This window comes from Hibiscus syriacus, unplaced genomic scaffold, assembly GCF_006381635.1.
Source record: "Hibiscus syriacus cultivar Baekdansim isolate YM2019G1 unplaced genomic scaffold, ASM638163v2 tig00110634_pilon, whole genome shotgun sequence".
NCBI classification, from domain to species: Eukaryota; Viridiplantae; Streptophyta; class Magnoliopsida; order Malvales; family Malvaceae; genus Hibiscus; species Hibiscus syriacus.
In genome coordinates this window covers 384,890-407,018 of record NW_024062807.1, presented here as the reverse complement: position 1 = coordinate 407,018, position 22,129 = coordinate 384,890, and the positions used below count along the sequence as shown (strand labels likewise).

General features: G+C 34.4%; 2 protein-coding genes across 2 annotated transcripts; one reads left to right on the top strand and one right to left on the bottom strand.

Annotated features, from left to right (window-relative positions):
• Positions 1-3,053: 3,053 nt before the first annotated feature.
• On the top strand, positions 3,054-4,629 carry LOC120136634 (calcium-dependent protein kinase 34-like). The gene is made up of 5 exons (XM_039152606.1): positions 3,054-3,594; positions 3,663-3,806; positions 3,875-4,027; positions 4,138-4,421; positions 4,498-4,629. Exons 1-5 carry the CDS (start codon positions 3,108-3,110, stop codon positions 4,627-4,629), a joined length of 1,200 nt encoding a protein of 399 aa, XP_039008537.1. The 5' UTR covers positions 3,054-3,107.
• A 6,796-nt stretch (positions 4,630-11,425) lies between these two features.
• On the bottom strand, positions 11,426-13,103 carry LOC120136635 (protein LATERAL ROOT PRIMORDIUM 1-like). Its single transcript, XM_039152607.1, has 2 exons — positions 11,948-13,103; positions 11,426-11,865 (listed from the first exon to the last, which is right to left on the bottom strand). Exons 1-2 carry the CDS (start codon positions 12,663-12,665, stop codon positions 11,540-11,542), a joined length of 1,044 nt encoding a protein of 347 aa, XP_039008538.1. The 5' UTR covers positions 12,666-13,103; the 3' UTR covers positions 11,426-11,539.
• Positions 13,104-22,129: the final 9,026 nt, after the last annotated feature.

The window sequence follows — 22,129 nt, the reverse complement described above, 5'->3', positions numbered from 1 at the left end:
CAGGGGGAAGATGTTGGACACACACACACACAAAATGCAGACATGGGCATGGTTCAATGAGTGTTTCGGGTCTAGTTTTGGAATGAAACTAGTGTAATGTCTTACATTTGGGTAGATTATATGCATCGTCGAGTAGGTGAAAGTCGATAGTTCTTCGAAATCACGAACTTTTCGAAGCGGATAATGCTTCCTTCGTTGTAGCTGAGATGACAGCATCGGAAGCATTTTGCAAATAACAGTACTTCCCTACAAGATCAAATCGATGAGATGATATTCCATTGCGTTCTGCATTCATGAAAAGGGAATAGATGTCCCTTTCGACGCACCTTGAGCTACTCGGGCGATTTCCTTGGCGAAACCGGTCGAAACGAACTTGTTTTCGGTGTCGATGACAAGAAGAGATATATAGGGTTCAAATGAAGGGTTCGGAACAATATTTTGACGGCATGTGGCATGTCCCCTGTCCGGTAATGGCCGGAAATCGTTATCATCATATCCGTTTCGATAGCAGATTAGCATGCCTTTTACAGTCATAAATATATTATCAGTAGATATAATGTCAAAATGTACCTTCGACTCTTGAGCCGAGGGCCTAGGGGCATCACCTTCCGGATCGGTGGACCGCTTCAGCGATATATCGGCTCTTCCGTCGGTAACGGCCACGACCATTACGCGTCCCACGTCACCACTTTTCTCTGCATTTAACCCAACCCCGACTGCCTGATAACATTAAAGTTGATGAAGTAATTAGCAAGGGAAAGTGTTGGTTTGTATCAACATGTAAAATCTTATCAACATTCACAGAAGTCACGGACTGTAACTCCCATGAACCCTAAGCCATGAGCTCGAAACTCAGTGTGGAATAACATGGCAAGGGCATCCAATATGTATTGATATGTCATTAACACGTTAAAAAGATATCGTTTCGGTAAAATCCGAGCCACAAATCGAGGGATTCACCATATGTGCATGCCATGCTTAAACCATGAGCTAGGGGAGAGCCACCACCACATGGAAGTCTCTCGAGACGTTTTCTCGCCATTGCAATTGATCTCGAAGCAGGCAGCAGGACTTCCGCCGAGTCTCCCCGTAAAGGTATAATAGAGACCTATTCGTCATCACGAGCAAAAAGAAACAGATTATTACCCAGAAATACTCATGATGGTTTCATAACATCAGCTTTAGTGGTTTGGCAAGCCAAGGGGCACTAGGAAGGGGAACTCGAGTATCTCTTTTAGAACTAAACTGTGATGCTGCAAGAAATTAGAGCCGACTTCAAAATTTCATTCAAAACCTAGGATGTTTGATTTATTTCTTGCTTTATTTTTAAAGCATGCGAATTAGAAATACATGTGGTTAGGAATAGACAAAAAATATCGCATAGCAGAATCAAAGCAAACAACAACAACAAGACAACAAATCCAAAGCAAAAACGTTCATAAACCAAGGGCAAAAGTCAAAGGCTTTGTTTCGTCGAAGATCGCCGAAAAGCGAGGAGCCATTGTCGGGAAAAGGTAAAATTTCGAAACATCACGCTTAGATCTACGCAGTGGGAGTATTTGTAGGGTGTTCGGGCCTTGATTTTAGGTTTAGGATGTCGGGATGAGCATTTTAGGCTAGTTAGAATTTTTCCGGCCACTACCATCGGTGGCCAGAGCAGCGGCCGGGAGACGGGCGTGGACAGTAAGTTGGTCAGCCATTGGCCGGTGTGGGGAGAGAGTTGAGATAATTTTTTAGGGAGGGGGAGAGTGTTTTGTGAAATAGGAGGGGAAATGAAACTTTTTAGGTTTTAATGGGTATTTATAGGAAGGATCGTAGTGTAATTATGAAAATTTTAAATTATTTCTGCATTCCATGTGTAATTCATTTTTGTCACATGTCATAATTTTTCCTTTAATTTTGAATTAATTCAATTTAATCCTTATTTATATTTCTTATATTTTACAAATTGACCCCCTAACTTTTTATTTTTTCCTTGCAGCTTTCAATTAACATCAATTTGACCCTTAATCTTTAATTCTTTTCAGTTTAATCCCCCTTAATATTTTTTTTACTTTAATGCCTTGATTTTAATTTTAATTTTATTTTATCTTGTTTAACAGTGACTTTACTTTGTTTTTAGGTAATTTTAAATCGATCAAAGGTAAATAATTCGGATCAAATTTTTAAATTTTAATTTCAATTGCAACTTTCGTAATTAAGACAATCGGGAAATCAAATTGGTACCGAAAGGGCAGTATAAGGGTGTTAATCCTTCATTGACTGTAATCGACTCCCGAATCCGATTAATTTCTGGTAAATTGTAGAGTAGATAGAAGGTTAGTTTAGGTGTCCGATCAACCTAATTTAAAATGATCGGTAGCGGCTCCATCACATCAATTCAAGTTGGAACCCGATCCCGAGACCACCCGAATGACGGTTACGACAATAACAAATATGACAAACCCGCTAATAGTTGATAAAAGATGGTTTGAAATACATTTTATTATCTTGATCGTAGACTTAATGAATTTCATAATTACGAAAGATGAAAAATAATGTATGTAAATCATTGTTTTAAAAACTATTCTTATCTTTTATTATTGTTCGCCCAATAAATCCTCTGAACCTTTGTCTAAAAAACTTGTCGGAATTTAATAATAAAAAACATCATCCAAAATTATCATTTTTAATCCTAAAATGAAGCTACACATTGTCTCCTTTTTCCTACTTAACCTTGTTTCCTCGACCACGATCATGGCTTCGATAATTCCTGTTCTCCGAATAGGATTATCGATTTGTCTCGAGAGTACTTTATTTCCCCATCATAAATGGGGAGTTGTTGCTCTCGAGACAATACAGAAATCGTAGACACGAACGAACAAGTGGTCTCAATTAAAAATGACAACATTGATTCTAGTAGTTCGTCTCGTCACAATATAGAAATCGTAGACACGAACGAACAAGTTGTCTCGATTAAAAATGACAACATTGATTCTAGTAGTTCGTCTCGTCAGGATAGTTTATCAAACACCCCACCGGAACAACAGGATGCTCCGTCGCTAGAGTCTTCGGGTTCGTCCTCTAAGCGTAACAGGCCTAGCATTGGGACGGTGTTGTGTCGTCCGATGGAAGATGTCCAAACGATATACTACATCGATAAAGAATTGGGCAGGGGACAGTTCGGGGTCACGTACTTGTGTACACATAAGGCCACGGGCGAGCAATTCGCGTGCAAGACGATAGCCAAGAGGAATCTCACGAAAAAGGAAGACATCGAGGATGTTAGGAGGGAAGTGCAGATCATGCACCATTTGACGGGGCAGGCGAACATCGTTGAACTCAAAGGCGCTTACGAGGATAAAAATTCGGTCCATTTGGTGATGGAACTGTGCGCCGGCGGAGAATTGTTTGATAGGATCATCTCCAGGGGTCATTACACCGAGCACGCGGCCGCTTCGTTACTGAGAACCATCGTTCAAATCGTCCATACATGTCATTCGATGGGGGTTTTCCATAGGGATCTCAAGCCGGAGAATTTCTTGTTTTTGAACCAAGAGGAAAATTCCCCACTCAAAGCCACGGATTTCGGTCTTTCTGTCTTTTACAAGCCAGGTAAAGATTCGAAAAAACCGAAAACCGTCATCAAACTCGAACATAGCTAATTCCTGCTTTCGGAACAGGTGATGTATTTGCGGATGTCGTCGGTAGCGCGTATTATATAGCACCGGAAGTATTGGATAGGAAATATGGACCAGAAGCTGATATTTGGAGCATTGGAGTTATTTTGTACATTCTTCTATCTGGTGTTCCACCCTTTTGGGGAGGTAAGTAATTATATACATACACATATCTTGAAGCATGAAGCTAAGATGATTGTTTCGGATATATATAGAAAACGAAAATGCGATCTTTAGTGCGATTTTATGCGGCGACGTCGATTTTACGATTGATCCGTGGCCTTATATTTCACCTCAAGCGAAGGATCTTGTTCAGAAAATGCTTAACTTGGATCCCAAGCAACGGTTGACAACCCAACAAGTACTAAGTATGTATGCTTTTTTCTTTGTAGCATTATGTGGTTAGTGGTTCATGACTGTGATAAACACGGTGCGATCGAAAAATATGTCGGCTGACCAAGTGTATGGCCATCAACAGATCATCCGTGGATCAAAGAGGATGGAGAGGCACCCGATACACCACTCGACAATGCGGTTCTGCTCAGGCTCAAACAGTTCAAAGCGATGAACAACTTCAAGAAAGTCGCTTTGCGGGTCATTGTGGGCTGTTTATCGGAGGAAGAAATCCAGGGATTGAAGGAGATGTTCAAGGGCATGGATACGGATAACAGCGGGACAATAACGCTCGAAGAACTGAAACAAGGCCTCGCGAAGCAAGGAACAAAGCTAAGCGAATTCGAAGCCAAACAACTAATGGAGGCAGTAAGTCTTGTTTTCCAAAGATTCCATATATGGTGTTCTTTTTTCGTACTCATTCATCACTTGTTTGTTACGAAAGGCCGACGCTGACGGCAACGGAACCATAGACTACGAGGAGTTCATCACGGCCACCATGCACATGAACCGAATGGATCGAGAGGAACATCTATACCGAGCCTTCCAACACTTCGATAAAGACAATAGCGGGTAGTTATAACAACAAAAACCGAGATTTTAGTATCGATACTTACCGTAATTAATAGCGATATGCATACTTGTAGGTACATCACCATAGAAGAGCTAGAGCAAGGTCTTCGTGACTACGGCATGCATGATGACAAAGCCATCCAGGAAATTATTTCAGAAGTCGACTCCGACAATGTGATACATACATACATGCATACATATACATGTGTTCGTACATACATACATGCATACATATAAGTTTGACAATCTTTTATGCTACAAGATGGAATGATAAATTATGATGAATTCGTGGCAATGATGAGAAAAGAAAATCCTGAAGCAAACCCGAAAAGACGACGTGACGATGTTTACGTTGAAAAAAGTTCAACGTTGCGATCGAATAATTTCGTGTAACTAAAAATCAATAGAATGTTAGGAGAGAATTTGACTATTCGAAAAGATTGGCTAAATAGTAAAATATAATTTTTGTAAATGAATTGTATTAAAAGTAATATCTAATAACATTTTTGGTCTTCAAATTCTAAAATTAATTATTTTATCCCTTAATTTTTTTTCATCTCTTTTGACCTCTAACTTATAATTTATTATCAAATTAAATCAACTAACAAACGAAATCGAACATATTAATTTAACACCAATTATCTTAACATCCTATCAATTTTATGTAGTTTTTTAAAATATTGATCATTTTCACACATTTTATTGTTTTAATATATTTTTAATTTCTTTTTATATAAATAAATAAAATATTTGATTTAAACATCAACATATATTTATAATTATAATATATATTAAAATTATAAAACAAAGTATCAATGGGTCCAAATTTGACAAGGTGCCACTTGTATTCTAACCTTCTCTGACAATGTATATAATATAATAAAAAAACCCTAAAGCGGCATAAAACCTAACCGTTCCACTCTCTGAGCTACGTACACAATTCCTCCGGGAATCCAACGACGGATTACGGCGGCGCTATCTGTCTTTCTGAGGCTAAAACCTCCAACAACGATTCACCTGAGAACAGCCCTCGAAGTATCCAGTGAAGCCAGTGATTCTCGAGATATCAGCCGGTTCTGAAATCTGATATTTACTAATATTATCATCTCTGCTCGAATAAACCACGTTGGTTTTACTAGTAATCACTGCAACTGCCTCTGTATCTCACGCGCCACCGCACTCTCTTCTTGGACCCTTTGAGCTACATTCGTTGCTGGGCTCGTTCATCGGCTCTTCTACTCTTTTGGTGCAACTCTTGCTGGGGCACAAGGCCAGTTCTTTGAAGGGTGGCAGCGGCTACTACTTTTACGAACCCTGCATTCCGTCGGCCACAGTGCAACAGTGTGGCGGTGGTGATGGCAGCAGCGGCGGCAGAAGTGTATAGAAATTGGCGACGTTCATTTCATCTATCCTTAGCATATTGGCCACAAGGTCACATTGTATGTATCAAATGAAGTAGGATTATTCAAGTTGATTAACATAAAATTTTTATATTCGACTCGATCGAATACTCTCTCGTATTTAGATGTTATATTTGTCGGAGATGAGGTCAGATACTTCTGCCTTCCTTGAAGTAGGAACAAGAGAGTTACACTACAGAACTCATAACATCAGTGCAAATTAATGTTTTGTCTATTGTTTTGCCCTAGCTGAACCTACTTAAAGAGCAATCGAGCAGAGAAGTATTCCGCCGAAGGCCGCCATGTACGGTGTTCGAACACGGAACGGTATCAAAACACAGGAACATCCGGACTCTCGATCAACCGTTAATAATGTTCAATACCGGTATTTCAAGTCGAAGCCGAAACCAAAAAACCATCCAGTATATCTGTTATCAGGCTTAAAGATGGCAACGGGCCGGGTTCAGGCTGAGTATTGGTCCTCCGTCCCCGTTTAAAAAACCTGTACCCGTCCCCGCTTAAAAACCGCAAAGATTTAAACGGAAATCTCCGTCGGGTAATCGGAAAAATATGTATCCATTTAGCATAAACGATTATTTAAACGGATATCGAACCGGATATATATATATTTAAATTAAATATATAAATATTATATATATTTTTAATTTAAATTAAATTTATTAATATTATATATATATAATAATAATTATTATTATTATTATTTTAATATTTATCGGACCGGGTATCGGGACGGGGATTACCAAACCCTTTCCCGTCCCGTCCCCGTTTATCATCCCAAACCCGACCCGTTTAATTCGGTTTTCGTTTTTTTCCGTCGGGTTCGAATTTTTTTACCATCCCTCATCAAGCTGTTCTTTTAACCTGTTTTACCTATATGCAGTAATACGAGAAGAAAATGAATGTGGTTACCTGAAAAGACACCTAACAATGTACACGTCTCGAGTTGGAGTAACAGGTTCAAAGCCGCATTCGAAATTTCGGATCAGTTCATTCCGATCTCTATCCAGACGGAATCATATACTCGATGCTAACTATTGTTAGTTTTTATTTTTTTGGTAAAAATTGGTCAAATCCCACATTAGAAATGAACAAAGGATGGAAAAATTCTTAGCCTATAAATAGAACATTTCCCTTTGGTTAAATGTATGTCAATCACCAAAATACAAGTGGTGTACTAGAAAGCTATTAGTTATATTAGTAGAGAATTTAAAGGGAAATTCTCTTGGGTTGTACTTTAGCTTTTGGGCATGTGTGAGAGTTAAATATTTTGTAGTGTGGTTGTAATAATTTTTCACATAGTAAATATTTTTTCTCTTGGTTGTCTTTTGACAACGCTTGTGGTTTTTCTCCATTTGGGAGTTTTCCACATTAAATTATTGTGTTTTCTCTCTTTAATTTTTCAAGTATTTTTATGTTGTGATCTAAAGGGATTGTTGGATTACAAGGGGTCTATTTTCCCAACAATTGGTATCGGAGTCAATGATTTGGTAAAAGATAAACTTCAAGGCGGGGTAAGAATTTCTTTAAAATTTTTAGTATGCTCTGTGGTTGCGGCTTTGTCCGATCTTCTACATCAGGAAAGATTTTTTAGAAATTGTTGTGGTACAACTGGAGGTCCTTTAAATACGTTATTGTGTTTATTGAGTGTGGTATTGTGTAAGTAAGTGCAGCCAAGAAAGTTTTGTCACAAAGGTTATAATCGCCTAAGGAGGTTGGGACTTAAGCGGTACCATTTGTGTCCCCCCAATCTTTCCTGAAAACTTTCTTAGTGCATTTTGTAGACACAATTGTTCACTCATTATTCACATGTGAGATCACTGGAGCATTGTTGAGCAAAAATGAGTTTCAGATTTGATATTGAGAAATTTGATGGGAGAATTAATTTTGGGTTGTGGCAAGTACAAGTCAAGGATATACTAATCCAGTTTGGATTGTATAAGGTCTTAAAGGGAAAGCCAGCTTCTTTGTTCGAAGGAAAGGAACCAGATAAACCTAGTGACAGCAGTGGAGACAAGGGAAAATCCAAGATGAGTGAAGAAGAATGGGAGGAGTTAGACATGAGAGCAGCAAGTCAGATTCGTCTCTGTCTAGCAAAAAATGTTCTTGCTAATGTTGCTAGATGGTCATCAACAAAGGAGCTTTGGAAAAAACTTGAGGAAATGTACCAAGCTAAAAGTCTTTCAAATAGGTTATATTTGAAGGAGAAATTTCACAAATTGCAAATGGAAGAAGGTACAAAAATTTCAGACCACCTTAGTGCACTCAATGGGATTGTTTCTGAACTGGAATCTATTGGAGTGGAGATTGATGATGAAAATAAAGCATTGATTCCATCTTCCTATGAGCACATGCAAACCGTTTTAATGTACGAGAAAGAGAATGTGAATTTTTCAGAAGTGACAAGTAAGCTGATTTCGGAAGAAAGAAGGCAGAAAAATGGAGAGAACAAATCTTCTGAAAGTGGAGTATTGTCGGTTTGTGGAAATAGGAAGAAGTATAAAGGCTCCAAAAAGAAAATTATCTGCTGGAGATGTGGGCAACCTGGACATCTAAAGAAGGATTGCAAAAACGATAGAGCTAATTCGGCTAATGGCTCCAAAAGTGATGTTACTAATGTAGTCATCTTTGAAAATGAAGATGATGAATTTGTTTTTTAAAGTAAGATATATATCCTCATGGCATGATAGCTACCAATTGAGTTGCCATGGAAAATGATGTATGAAAAGGTAGCATGTCCACATTTACACATGGGCATTGGTTGACAGTTGATGCAAGGTGTGTGGTGGAATTGATGTCGATGGCTAATGAACTTCCTAGAAAGTCAATATTGGAAGTTGCACCACAACTTATTAGTAGTTTTCGACATGAACTGATCGAGGTAAAAATTCTTGGAGTTAATGAATTCCAAGTGTGTATACTCTTATGGAGTATGACAATTCTTGTTTTTAGAATTGTGACTATCATAGTTGATGATATTATTGAGGTAGCTGTTGTTTTTATGGTGAAGAATTGTATGGAATTTTTGCCAAGGTGGAGATTTGTTAGTATTTTAACAAAAATTGGCCAAATCCCACATTGGAAATGAACAAAGGATGAAAAAATTCTTAGCCTATAAATAGAACATTTTATTGTTTTAATATATTTTTAATTTCCTTTTATATAAATAAATAAAATATTTGATTTAAACATCAACATATATTTATAATTATAATATATATTAAAATTATAAAACAAAGTATCAATGGGTCCAAATTTGACAAGGTGCCACTTGTATTCTAACCTTCTCTGACAATGTATATATTATAATAAAAAAAACCCTAAAGCGGCATAAAACCTAACCGTTCCACTCTCTGAGCTACGTACACAATTCCTCCGGGAATCCAACGACGGATTACGGCGGCGCTATCTGTCTTTCTGAGGCTAAAACCTCCAACAACGATTCACCTGAGAACAGCCCTCGAAGTATCCAGTGAAGCCAGTGATTCTCGAGATATCAGCCGGTTCTGAAATCTGATATTTACTAATATTATCATCTCTGCTCGAATAAACCACGTTGGTTTTACTAGTAATCACTGCAACTGCCTCTGTATCTCACGCGCCACCGCACTCTCTTCTTGGACCCTTTGAGCTACATTCGTTGCTGGGCTCGTTCATCGGCTCTTCTACTCTTTTTGTGCAACTCTTGCTGGGGCACAAGGCCAGTTCTTTGAAGGGTGGCAGCGGCTACTACTTTTACGAACCCTGCATTCCGTCGGCCACAGTGCAACAGTGTGGCGGTGGTGATGGCAGCAGAGGCGGCAGAAGTGTATAGAAATTGGCGACGTTCATTTCATCTATCCTTAGCATATTGGCCACAAGGTCACATTGTATGTATCAAATGAAGTAGGATTATTCAAGTTGATTAACATAAAATTTTTATATTCGACTCGATCGAATACTCTCTCGTAGTTAGATGTTATATTTGTCGGATATGAGGTCAGATACTTCTGCCTTCCTTGAAGTAGGAACAAGAGAGTTACACTACAGAACTCATAACATCAGTGCAAATTAATGTTTTGTCTATTGTTTTGCCCTAGCTGAACCTACTTAAAGAGCAATCGAGCAGAGAAGTATTCCGCCGAAGGCCGCCATGTACGGTGTTCGAACACGGAACGGTATCAAATTACAGGAACATCCGGACTCTCGATCAACCGTTAATAATGTTCGATACCGGTATTTCAAGTCGAAGCCGAAACCAAAAAACCATCCAGTATATCTGTTATCAGGCTGTTCTTTTATCCTGTTTTACCTATATGCAGTAATACGAGAAGAAAATGAATGTGGTTACCAGAAAAGACACCTAACAATGTACACGGCTCGAGTTGGAGTAACAGGTTCAAAGCCGCATTCGAAATTTCGGATCAGTTCATTCCGATCTCTATCCAGACGGAATCATATACTCGATGCTAACTATTACACATCTTCAACCTTATGCTGATACTAGATCTTCAGGCATAAGTAGGGATTTAGCATGTCATCAATCAGTTCCCGACAACATACGAAACATGCCCTTTAAGATATGATACAAACGAGACAGACGTTTCTAAACGAGCGTGGTTCCGATTCTGCATACGCCATTTGCCCATTTTTATAACAGAAAATGCAGATGAATACACAGAAAGAATTGATAATGCAATTCACATGATGAAATCCACCAATTAATTATATATGCAGACATCTATGAGTGGACAACATGCCTAGGGGCCGAGAGCAAGGGCCGAATAACTACTTTAAATGCAGAAGAACATGGACAAAAGGATTAGTAGCATTAGAAGCCCAACAAGTCCTCGACATCGATTGTCCCGGTCATCGGACCGGATGAAAAACCTACACACAAATGTCCAATGCAGTTCACATTTCACATTCAATCAATCAAAATGTCAATGCTCTGTCTTCTTTAGCAATGAATGCCCGAGGACACAGACGACTTCTCAGGGGAAAAAGTCTAATAAAATGGCTGCACGATGAACACGAAATTGACATTTAACTAATGGTTCATCTCAGACCCCAAAAAACCAACAGAATGCAAACGGAACGCTATGTTCGATCCTGTATCGAATACTATGATCATAACAAAACAAGAGAACTAACAAAGAAAACCATCATCCGAACCCGAAACAAGCATGATAATGTGTAAAGTACACAAAAAGGTTCATGACATGTTTTGATGATGAAAAGCACATTGCAGTGTAGGCTTCACCTTTGCTAAACATCACAAATGTTCAAGAGCTGAAATCAATCTCTTCTTACCTTTGTTTTCCATGACTCAGAAATTCGGTTAATCGAATATGAATGATTATGAGATCCTCATCGAGCAATTTCGAAAGACAGTAGAAGCAAATCATATATGTCAATAAGGATTCAAAGTCTACAAGAAATAAGAATTTACCAAAGACTACGATGCATCCCCCCCGAGACTGATCGATCCAACGGTTCTAACTCGAAGAGATGAGCTCAGTTTATTGGATTACCATATCCCGAACCACCGAGGAAGCCGCTGCTGGCGGCGGCGTAAACTTCGGATTGATCGAGAACGGGAGATGACGACGATCCGGCAATTCTGCCTCCACCACCTAGATGCAATTCGGATATATTCGGAATCCCATCTCTTCCTTCAATTCCTTGATCATAAAGAAACCCTTTGAACACACGGCCACCAATCTTAACAACTGCTTGATAAGCATACTCGTTGTCACCGTCGTCCACCGCCGTCACTTGCACGCACTTGAACACCGCCGGTGCGCGTACGTGCCCCGGCAACGACTCCTTAAAGCAGGCATCTGCATACACAATATGTATATATAAAATCAACGCTAAAACATAATTTTCTTAGCAACATCTATGTAAATGTATTTGAATTACCCTGGTGACATGAGCTTGTGTCAAAGCTTCTAGAAGGAGTGTTATTCGAAGTTGATGTATGAGAGGTAGTTGTCGTTTGAGATGTTACAAGTCTCGGCTTTTTTGAACCCGATGTCGACGCCGATGAGCCGGCTCCGATGGTCGTGGCAGCCGCCGTCATGAGCTGACGTTCCCTCCTCCGAGCAGCCGGTATCCACGTGCTCTTCACGTGAGTAGGGCAATCAAAACCCCGACTTTTACAACACGTTCTACACCTCCTATGGGAACAATCTTTCTTAGCTTGGTTCCCACAATCTTGACAAGTTGCCCCCGAGCTAGAACTCGAACCACCGCTCTCTCCTCCCATCCCCCCGCCGCCCCCGCCTGTTTGTATCAAATTCATGGAGGAATTATTGTTGTGGGGAAATGAAGATGGTTTCTTAAGATAATGAGCAGAAGAAGAAGAATTCTGATTCTGCCATAGCTGCATCCCACTGAGTTTACCACGACCATTGTTATTCAACAAATCAGGATCCTCCACATTCTGCGGAGACAAACACGGAGCCGCCGTCAGAAGCGGGATAACGCCGACGCCGAGAGCCGTGGCGCCACCCGGACCGTTAATTTGCTCGTTCACCATGATGGGATCTTGAGTATGGTGGTGGTGGTGGTGGTGATGATGGTGGTTAAAAGAAGCAGGAGCAACAACAACGAAATCCCGGAGACCGACCATCCCCATCTCAGTCGGGAGTCCATAGTTGATCAGTCGAGCCAAAGGCGGGCATTGAGCGGTGACTGATCCAACCGGCGCCGCCGTAGCAGCGTTAGCATTGAAACCAAGTGAAAGATCATCAGGACCAGCTCGGATTGCTGTCGAGGATGATGTTGCCCAATCAGCAAAGGCCCCAGTGTCCGAAGGAAGCTGCCCTCTTGTAGTAGCCACAGTGACTGATAAAAGTAATATAAAAAAAGCAAAACTATATATACATATACATACTCAAAAAAGAGATTTTTTTCAGAAATGGGCAATCTAAGAAGATATCTATGTGGGTGTTATATAAGTTCTTAGAGAGAAAAAAAGGATGAAGGTGGGGTCAAAATCTCTGAAACTTTTGCATTAGTTAAAAGAAAGGGAAGGTTTTGGAAAGAGAGATCTTTTTTGTTGAGTGGCTTTCCAATATATATCTTACATACACTCTATACATATATATAGATATACATACATATATATATATGGCTTCTGCAAATAATCAGCTGCTACTGAGAGATGACTGAGTTCTGCAACTTCTGCAGTAGTTTTTCTCTCTCTCTCTCTCTCTCTCTCTCTCTATATATATATATATTTCTGTATGTATATACATACATATTATGAACTACCCTTTTTCTTGCTGATCTTTCGTTCTCCTTTCATCAACTTCGTCTTCTTCTTCTTGCTTTGCTTTTTGTTACTGGTTTTTAGCTAGAAAGCGAAAATGAAATGGGGTCTTTTTCCTTTGTCTCTCACTTTCAACAGCTTCCATTAATTTTTCTCCCCATATCGAGTCTCTTTTTCTCTCTCTCTCCAATAATCACTCTATTTATTATAGAAGAAGAAAGGGTGTAAAGAGTTTTGTTCTCTAGTTTTTGTCATTTTATGCCTTTCCCCTCTTAGGTTCCCTTGCTTTCGCTTAACTAGAGTGTATATTGACTTTACAAAATAACACCAAATCCTTTTTAGATTTTACCAACGCGATTAATATCATTTAAATAAATTTTAAGTTCGTATTTATATATATATATATATATATATAATTCGTTTAAAAGATTCACTTATTAAAATTGAGTGTTCGACTTAGATCGGTTCAAATTAATCAAAACAGAACATTAAGAAGTGAAAGGGCAACAAATAAAAAATCTTTTTTAGATATTAGGGTAAATTATATACCTTATTATTGGGTCATAAAATTATTAAAGTAATAACATTTTTTAATTTGGGTAAAATATGCGTTTAGTATGTAAGATATCAATTTTAGTTCGTTTTAACACTTAAACTTTTAATTTTTTTTCAAAATCATATTTAAGGTTTAGTTTTTGTTTCATTCTAATACCATTGATCAAAATTTAACATTAAGTTTTGAAAAAATTAAAAGTTCATATATTAAAACATAAAAAAGTTGATAGTGTATGTACTAAACGCTTTAAGTTTTTATAAATGGGTACTAAAATTAAACAAAAACTAAACGTTATGCATGATTTTGAAAATTAAAAATTTAAGTACTAAAACATACGAAAATTAATAATTTAAGTATTAAATACATAATTTACCTTTTATTTTTAACAAAACAACAACATCAATTACATAATATTAGTAATTTATTTTGCGCTTTTCTACTCATTTTATCTTTTTACGAAATTTTAAAATTGGCAAAAAAAAATACCCAAAGATTTCATGTATAATACTTCAATTTCTTCTGGAAAAAACTCTTAAATTCCCAAAAGGTATAATTCTTTATATTTAATTTCACGGATTTTAAATAAAATTTTTAAAAAAATATAAAATAATAAAATGATGAAAGATAATAAAACAAGTTCGTCAATATATGAAGGGATCTTAAAAATCAGATAAGGAGAATTTCTGATTAGGATTGAAAATAAATAAAATTTCACTTTATATTGAGGGAAAAATGATGAGATAAGAAATATTTTACTGCATAGATCAAAGTTTACTGACTAAAGAAATCATCACTTTTCAAGCACGTGGGTAACATAAAAACTAAAGAAATCATTTCCACCATAAAGTTTAAACAACGTCAAATCATGTCTTAATTAAGTTAACACAAAACTTTGTCCAATTATTACATTAATTAAGCAAAAGCACATTAATTAATCATTTAAAGTCATCTATGTCATGTCACATCCAGGAATAGCAATGGGTCGGGTCGGGTTTTTGGGCCACTCGACTCGATCCGAGAAGAAATAGTCATCCACCTGTGACCCGACCCAAAATAATTAAAGTTTCACTCGATCCGACCCGAAATAATAAAAAAATTATTTTTATTCAATAAAAATATTGATTTAATTGAAAAAATTATATATAGAGGGGTATTATTGTAATTATCCTTAAATATATAGGATAAAATTATATATATTTTTCGGGTCGGGTTAGATTTTTTCCACCATAAACCCGACCCGAACCGACCAATGCATTTTAAAAAAACCCGACCCGAACTCAATTTTTTTTTAAAAAAAAATCCGATTTAACATTCGAATGATCCAAACAATCTTATGTCGTTGTGTGATCCAAATGATTTCTCTTGAATGATGTAGTAAATACTTTGTTTGAAAAAAATAATTATTTTTTACCCTATATGATTAATTTTTTTCAACATATCATTAGATTAATTTTATCAAAATAAAATCACCATCTAATAAAACATTGTAGACAATTATTATTATTATTATTATTATTATTATTATTATTATTATTATTATCTCTTATCTAAATTATCACATAAATTAAAGATTTTAGAGAGTATCCCTTTGTATTTTTTATATAAAAAAATCAGTGTGAACATCATATTATTTATTTTTTAATGTGGTTCTCTTACTCAAAAGAAATTCATTATGGTCATTTGACTAATATTTTTCGTCATTGATAAATGACTGTTAATTTTTGCTACGTAGATGCTTTCTCAAATTTATTACGAAGTGAATATTATTTGTGACGGTTGGTAAAGATGAAAATAATCAATTTTCAATTGTATGTGTAGTTGTTAAATGAAAAGGAAAAGAATCGTGATACATGGAGGTAACTTTTGCATAAACTTATAATTGACTAATAATAAAAAATATTAATTAAAAGATCACATTAAACACTTTTTTTAAGTTAAAGGGTCACATTAAAAAAAAATAATACAGTAATCTCATTATTTTTTTAAGTACATGACTTCGCGTAGGCTTTGATTTAAAGAATATAATTAGGGATGTGCATGGGTTAAGTTGGGTCGGGTTTTTAGTCTACTCGACCCGATCCGACAAAAATAAAATTTCATCTGACTTGAACATGACACAATATATAACTTAAAAATTCAACCCGATTCGATCCAAAATAATAAAAATTATTATTATTATGTCTTATTTAAATTATCACATAAATTAAAGATTTTAGAGGGTATGCTAGGAAAGGGTACGTGAAGCATTTGTATTTTTTATATACAAAAATTAGTGTAGATATCTTACTATTTTTATCTCAATGTAATCTCCGAATTCAAAAAAAAAAATCATTGTGATTATTTGGTTAATATTTTTCGTTATTGATAAGTGGCTCTGTTAATTGATATTGACGTAGATGTTTTCTCAAATCTATTACGAAAATAATCAATTTTTGATAGAAACGAAGTGAATATTGTATGTGATTGTTGATAAAAACGAAAATAATCAATTTTTGATTGTCTGAGCAGTTAGAGGTGTTTATTCGATTAAAACGGTGGCCGACCGAACCGAATTAACCATAACCGAATTAATTAAACTTTTTTTTCTTTAACCGTTAACCGAACCGAATTTTTTTTCGAACATATTAACCGAAATAAATTTCGGTTAATTCGGTTAATTTCGAATTAACCGATTTTTTTTTAAAATTTTCTAATTTATATAAAATTAAATATTTTTTAATTGAAAAAAAGTTTATAATTAATTTAAATAATAAATAATTATAAAATAAAAATTTTAGATAAATTTTTTAATTAATTAATATTGATTTAAGTTTAAAAGTTATTAGATCTTAAATTATTAATTGGGTTTTAAATGGTTTGGGCTTAGCCCATATGTTATATACAATATATTTAATATTTTTTAATTAAAAAACAATTTACAATTAATTTAAATAATATATAATTATAAAATAAAAAATTTATATAATTTTTTAATTAATTAATATTGATTTAAGTTTAAAAGTTATTGGATCTTAAATTATTAATTGGGTTTTTAATGATTTTGGTTGAGTCCATATGTTATATATAATATATTTAATATTTAAAATTTAATTTCGATTAATTCGGTTAATTTGGTTAATTAACCAAATTCTAACCGAATTAACCGTTAACCAAATTCTAAAAATTTTCTTAACCGTTAACCGATCGAACTAATTCGGTAACCGAATTAAATTAACCGAATTATTTCGGTTCGATCGGTTAACCGAATTAATTCGGTTATTTGAACACTCCTATAAACAGTTATTGAATACGAAAGAAAAGAAACGCGATCCATGGAGGTAACTTTTACTAAAAAAAATTATAATTAACTTAGAGCATGTTAATGTCAAATGATTTATATTAATGTTGACTAATAACAAAAAAAAATTAATTAAAAAAATTACATTAAACACTTTTTTTTTAAGTTTAAGGGTCATATATTATTATTATTATTATTATTTTAAAGTACATGACTTCGCGTAGGCTTTGATTTAAAGGATATAACCCTAAATTCAAAAGGGTAGATGGAGTCCAGCTGCTTTGGTTGGAAAGGGGCATCACATCACACGTTAACTCTTCAATGTCAAACAAAACATCTAATCACCGTTCCATCTTCTTTCCGCACTTTGACCACAAAACAGTCTACACCTTCCAAAAAAAATTATAATAAATAGGAAAATTTTAATATAATTAAATTATATTTATAATTAATATATTTTAGAAACAGTACAGTTAATTTAAAAATACATCTAAATTTTATATTTTTTTGTTTAACTTTTAGAGGGGTCATAAGCTCAAATTTCATTCTAATTAAACTTACTATCGGTATATTTTATATGAATTTAAAGTCACATTCAGATATTATTTTATGAAGAATATATCAAATTAACAACTAAGCTTGTTTAAAGCATCGATAAACTTTAGGGATTGTAAAAATACTTTGCCGTTTTCTTCCTCCTCCTCTCTTTCTTTTTTCTTATTTCATAATTTATGTCAGTTTTATTGATTAATTTAATATTTTATTCTTTAATTTTATTTAATCGACGAATACATTAATTTAGATGTTGGTTGTTGTTCACATTTATCTTTTTTTTTTAATAAGAATAATTATGTTTTTGTGACATATTCTCTGTCTTTATGACACGTTTATCTTTATATTTATGTCACATTTTTCTCTGTCTTTTGATAAATTATGATTTGTTGTTGTATTTTTTATCTTTTTCCACAGGGTTGGTGTAATATCCATATATCTTTTAATAAAATTTATAAATTTTAAATATGAATTTAAATTAACTCAAATAATTCCAACAATTTAAATCTAACTATAATTTTAAAAAATACTTATGTTAGTGATGATTTTGATGGCAACACTATATTTTAAATAATGTTATTAGTCATTTAATAACAATCCAGTGATTTGACATGGTGATTAAGCATTAAAGCTTTTTCTCTTATACCCAGGTTTAAATCCTATAGTTGCAAAATTTTGTGAAGGTTGAATCATTCCTTTCTTATTTTACTAAAAATTTTATGTGTCACGTGATAACATCTAATTATTTTTATTAATTTAGTAAAAATAATTATTTATTATTAATTATTTCTTAAAAAAATTACTGACGTAACATCACACGTGAACATGTCACATTAACACTTAGTCTATGAAGATCTGTCATGTCATCATCTACTATGATATAGATATGTCATGTCAGTATCTCCCTTCACATGTTCTTGCTGAGTCAATTTCAGGCGTTGATCGTCAGTTAAATAACGGTTTTCATCTAACGATGGTGTTTTTTGACCCAAAATGAAACGTAGGGGTCAAATATTCCAAAAAAAATAATAGGAACAAAATTACATATATTGTCAAACGTTAGGGGTATTTATTTATATTATACTTTTTTTATGATTGTCACTCATTTTCTTCAACTCCAAATAGTAAAATTTTAGGTGTTTTTACTTAAAAACATTCAAATATTATAACATTATCTATTAAGTATCGTTTCCCTAAATTTTACCAATTTAACATTCGAATGATAATAAGACGTTTTACGTGAAACATGTCTCTGCTTAGGTGAACTGAAGTTTTTAAAGCTTAACGTTAAGTTTTTAACGGATACTAAAATAAAATAAAAACTAAACTTTATGTATGATTTTAAAAAAATTAAAAAGATTAGATACTAAAATAAATTAAAATTGATGATTTAAATACTAAATGTATAATTTACCCAAAAAAATTAAGTTCCATTTTTTAAAAAATCACGAATTTTAGGTAATAATTTATATAATGAATTTTATATAAACATATAGGACAAAATACATAAAGTAAAATGAATTTTAAAAAAATGGTGTCCCTTGTTCTTATATGTAATGGGGTAAGGGGAAGGTAAGATAGTAGGTTGTTTCCAACACTAGGTTGAGAGCAGCTTCTGTAAGAGACCTCCGAATTATGAAATGCCCTCTATAAGACTCGATCCCACGACCTTTAAGAACCTAGTGCTGTACCAACTAAGTTGGATGATCATTTTAAAGTAAAATGAATTTTACAAATTCCCAAAATCAAATCATACATTCATTGCTTGTCTCTTAGAAATGATAGTGATGGACAAAGCTTTGGAGGCCCCTACCCCTTTCTCCCCAGCCGAAGGATCACACTGTCCTTTTATGCTTGTTTAGCTGGGCTCACTTCCACTATTGATATCAATTTTTAAGATAAAATGCACGTTTAGTACCCGATGATCACTTTTATTCTGTTTTTGCCACTTAATTATTTTTTTAAATTATACCTAAAATTACGCTTTTATTTTATTTTGATCACTCGTCATGAAGATATTAACAAAATTACTGACATGACATTTTTTAAATTATTTTTCAATAATAATATAATATTATCTTATGGTAACACATTAACATTATTGTTAAATTTTAAACGATATATGATTAAAATGAAATCAAAAGATGATACATAAATACACTTTCCCTTTTCTTTAACATACATTTCTCTCAAAATTTTTGCGTCACTTACATCTTTTTCTTTGATTTTTATTTAGTTGATGGCGGTATTAATCTTAATATTAGTTGTCGACCGCCGATGATTATTAATTCTTTTTTTTACTATGTTCTTTATTTTATTTTCCTTGAGTTTTTATAATAAAAATCTGTCCGTGTGACATGCTTTTATATGCTCTTGTAACACACGTTTTCTCTACTCTTGTAACACGATCATTTAATTCCTTATAATCGAATCAAAATGGCAATGAACATGATGAGATCCCCCTTGCTTTTCTTCGGTTGATTTTGTTGTACCTCTGGGACGACTGTCTTCTCCCGTCCTCTCTCGATCCATCTCTGATACCTCCATCCAATGTTTGGACAGAGTCTCGTAAGTCTGACCTACAACAAGAGTATTTATATTCCGAGAAAAGACGAAATCCCTTCATCTTCTTCTCCATGTCATCTTCTTGTCTTCCTCTTTTTCTTTCGCATGACAACAGCACATGATTTATTTTTCATCTATCGTGACTTTCTATCCAATTTACTCATCAGCAGACTTGAACGTGAAGTCTGAAATTTATGTTAAATTGTTAATACATCGGCAGATGCATTTGAGACATTTTACATATTTTAGTGATCCATGAACTTGTGCATTCGGCTTACTTGAAAGGCAACTTTTTCACTAATGGGCCGGCTAGCATGAATTCGAAAAGGGTCATAAATTGATGGGTTATGGAGGCAAGTTTGGTCGGAGGTTCAAGGTAAAATTGACCCAATAAATCAGTAGGGTAAAAGAATTATCCCATTAGATTATTTTCAGAATTAACTTAGGATTTACGGTAAATACTACGGTGCATGGAAAACTCGTCAGGTCTACATGAGGAGTTTACCCAAATAATATTTTTTTATTCAAACTTATCACGTCGATGTGATAAGTTCTAAAAAAATATAGTTTCTTATTAGAATTTGTCACTTTGGGGTGACAAATTATAATAAAAATATATATTTTATTAAAACTCATCACGTTACGTTGATATGACGAGTTTTAAGTCACTGTACCAAACGTCATAGATTTCAAATTAATTTTAGAGATAACCTCATGAACCAATTTTTTACCCGCGTGGCATATTGGGCCAATTTTGCCAAGGTTTAAGTTGATCCAACAAATGAATTCAGAGTGACTTGGAGTTCCAAGTTTAGGATTTAGGGTTGAGTTTTATGAATTTTATTAGATAAAATTTAAATCAACAAAATGATGGGAGACAATAAGATAGGCTCATTGATATCTTTAACGACCGGAAAAGATGTTGGAGAATGATAATTATAAAATCGACATGACACATAAATGAAATTGTAAAACTTTAATCCTTGAAGGAAGTAGATACATTTAATAAGAGGGTGTTTGCTTCCTGGAAAAGACCATGAACAAGGGTAATGATCTTTTCTAGAATCTTATTCCCATGTGTTGGTCAAATTGAGTTGCACTGGTGGTCCATAGAAATAGCTGTTTAGAACATGAGCTTCTCTCAAGGACAAATTAGCTTTTGCTCATTCCACATGTGGATGGATATAGGAACCGAATCTGACGGATTCCAATCTAATTCGATTGGGTCAGATTTTTAAAAAAATGAAACCGGGTTGGGTCAGTTTTTTTAAAGTTATGTTCAAATCAGGCCAAGTTCTGCTTTAGGGTGAAAAATACTCGACCTAAAAATTTTGTAATTTTACCTTAAATATTAGGAATAATTATAATAATATCCATCTATATATTAGTTTCTATCAATTAAATCCCTATTTTATTTATTAAAAAAAATATTTTTAATAAATATATTATTTCGGGTTGAGTTCGGATTTTATATAAAAAATAAACATTTTGTTGTTGAATTTTAGTTTGTGTATCGATTTAATCATTTTGTTGTAAACTTTTATTATTGTTTTTTTATCACTGAGCCATTAAACGGCTAGAGGGTATTGTAGTTTCTTTCTTTTTCTTTTTTTATATAAAATAATCAATTCCTTTGATCGTTGTTGTCGAACAATCACAAATCGTCATTGATCGTCACTTACGCCAAGACCCTATAAAGGCACAAAAGCTTGGAATAAAATAAACTACTGATAATTTTGAGTAATATGGAATTACAAATCAAGAGTTATATTTCAATAAATTTTCTAAATAACCCAAAGTCAATCTATGAAATGTACCAAACATAAAGAACCTCAAAGTTCGAGAAAACATCATAAAAATGATACAATGAGTTTTAGA

Bases quoted from the DNA above. Each gene is read 5' to 3' on its own strand.
- LOC120136634 (XM_039152606.1), top strand. From the start codon at position 3,108: ATGGAAGATGTCCAAACGATATACTACATCGATAAAGAATTGGGCAGG. The intron at 3,807-3,874 runs GTAAGTAATTAT...GGATATATATAG, and splicing joins TGTTCCACCCTTTTGGGGAG to AAAACGAAAATGCGATCTTT. The intron at 4,028-4,137 runs GTATGTATGCTT...GGCCATCAACAG, and splicing joins GACAACCCAACAAGTACTAA to ATCATCCGTGGATCAAAGAG.
- LOC120136635 (XM_039152607.1), bottom strand. From the start codon at position 12,665: ATGGGGATGGTCGGTCTCCGGGATTTCGTTGTTGTTGCTCCTGCTTCT. The intron at 11,866-11,947 runs GTAATTCAAATA...TTGTGTATGCAG, and splicing joins CACAAGCTCATGTCACCAGG to ATGCCTGCTTTAAGGAGTCG.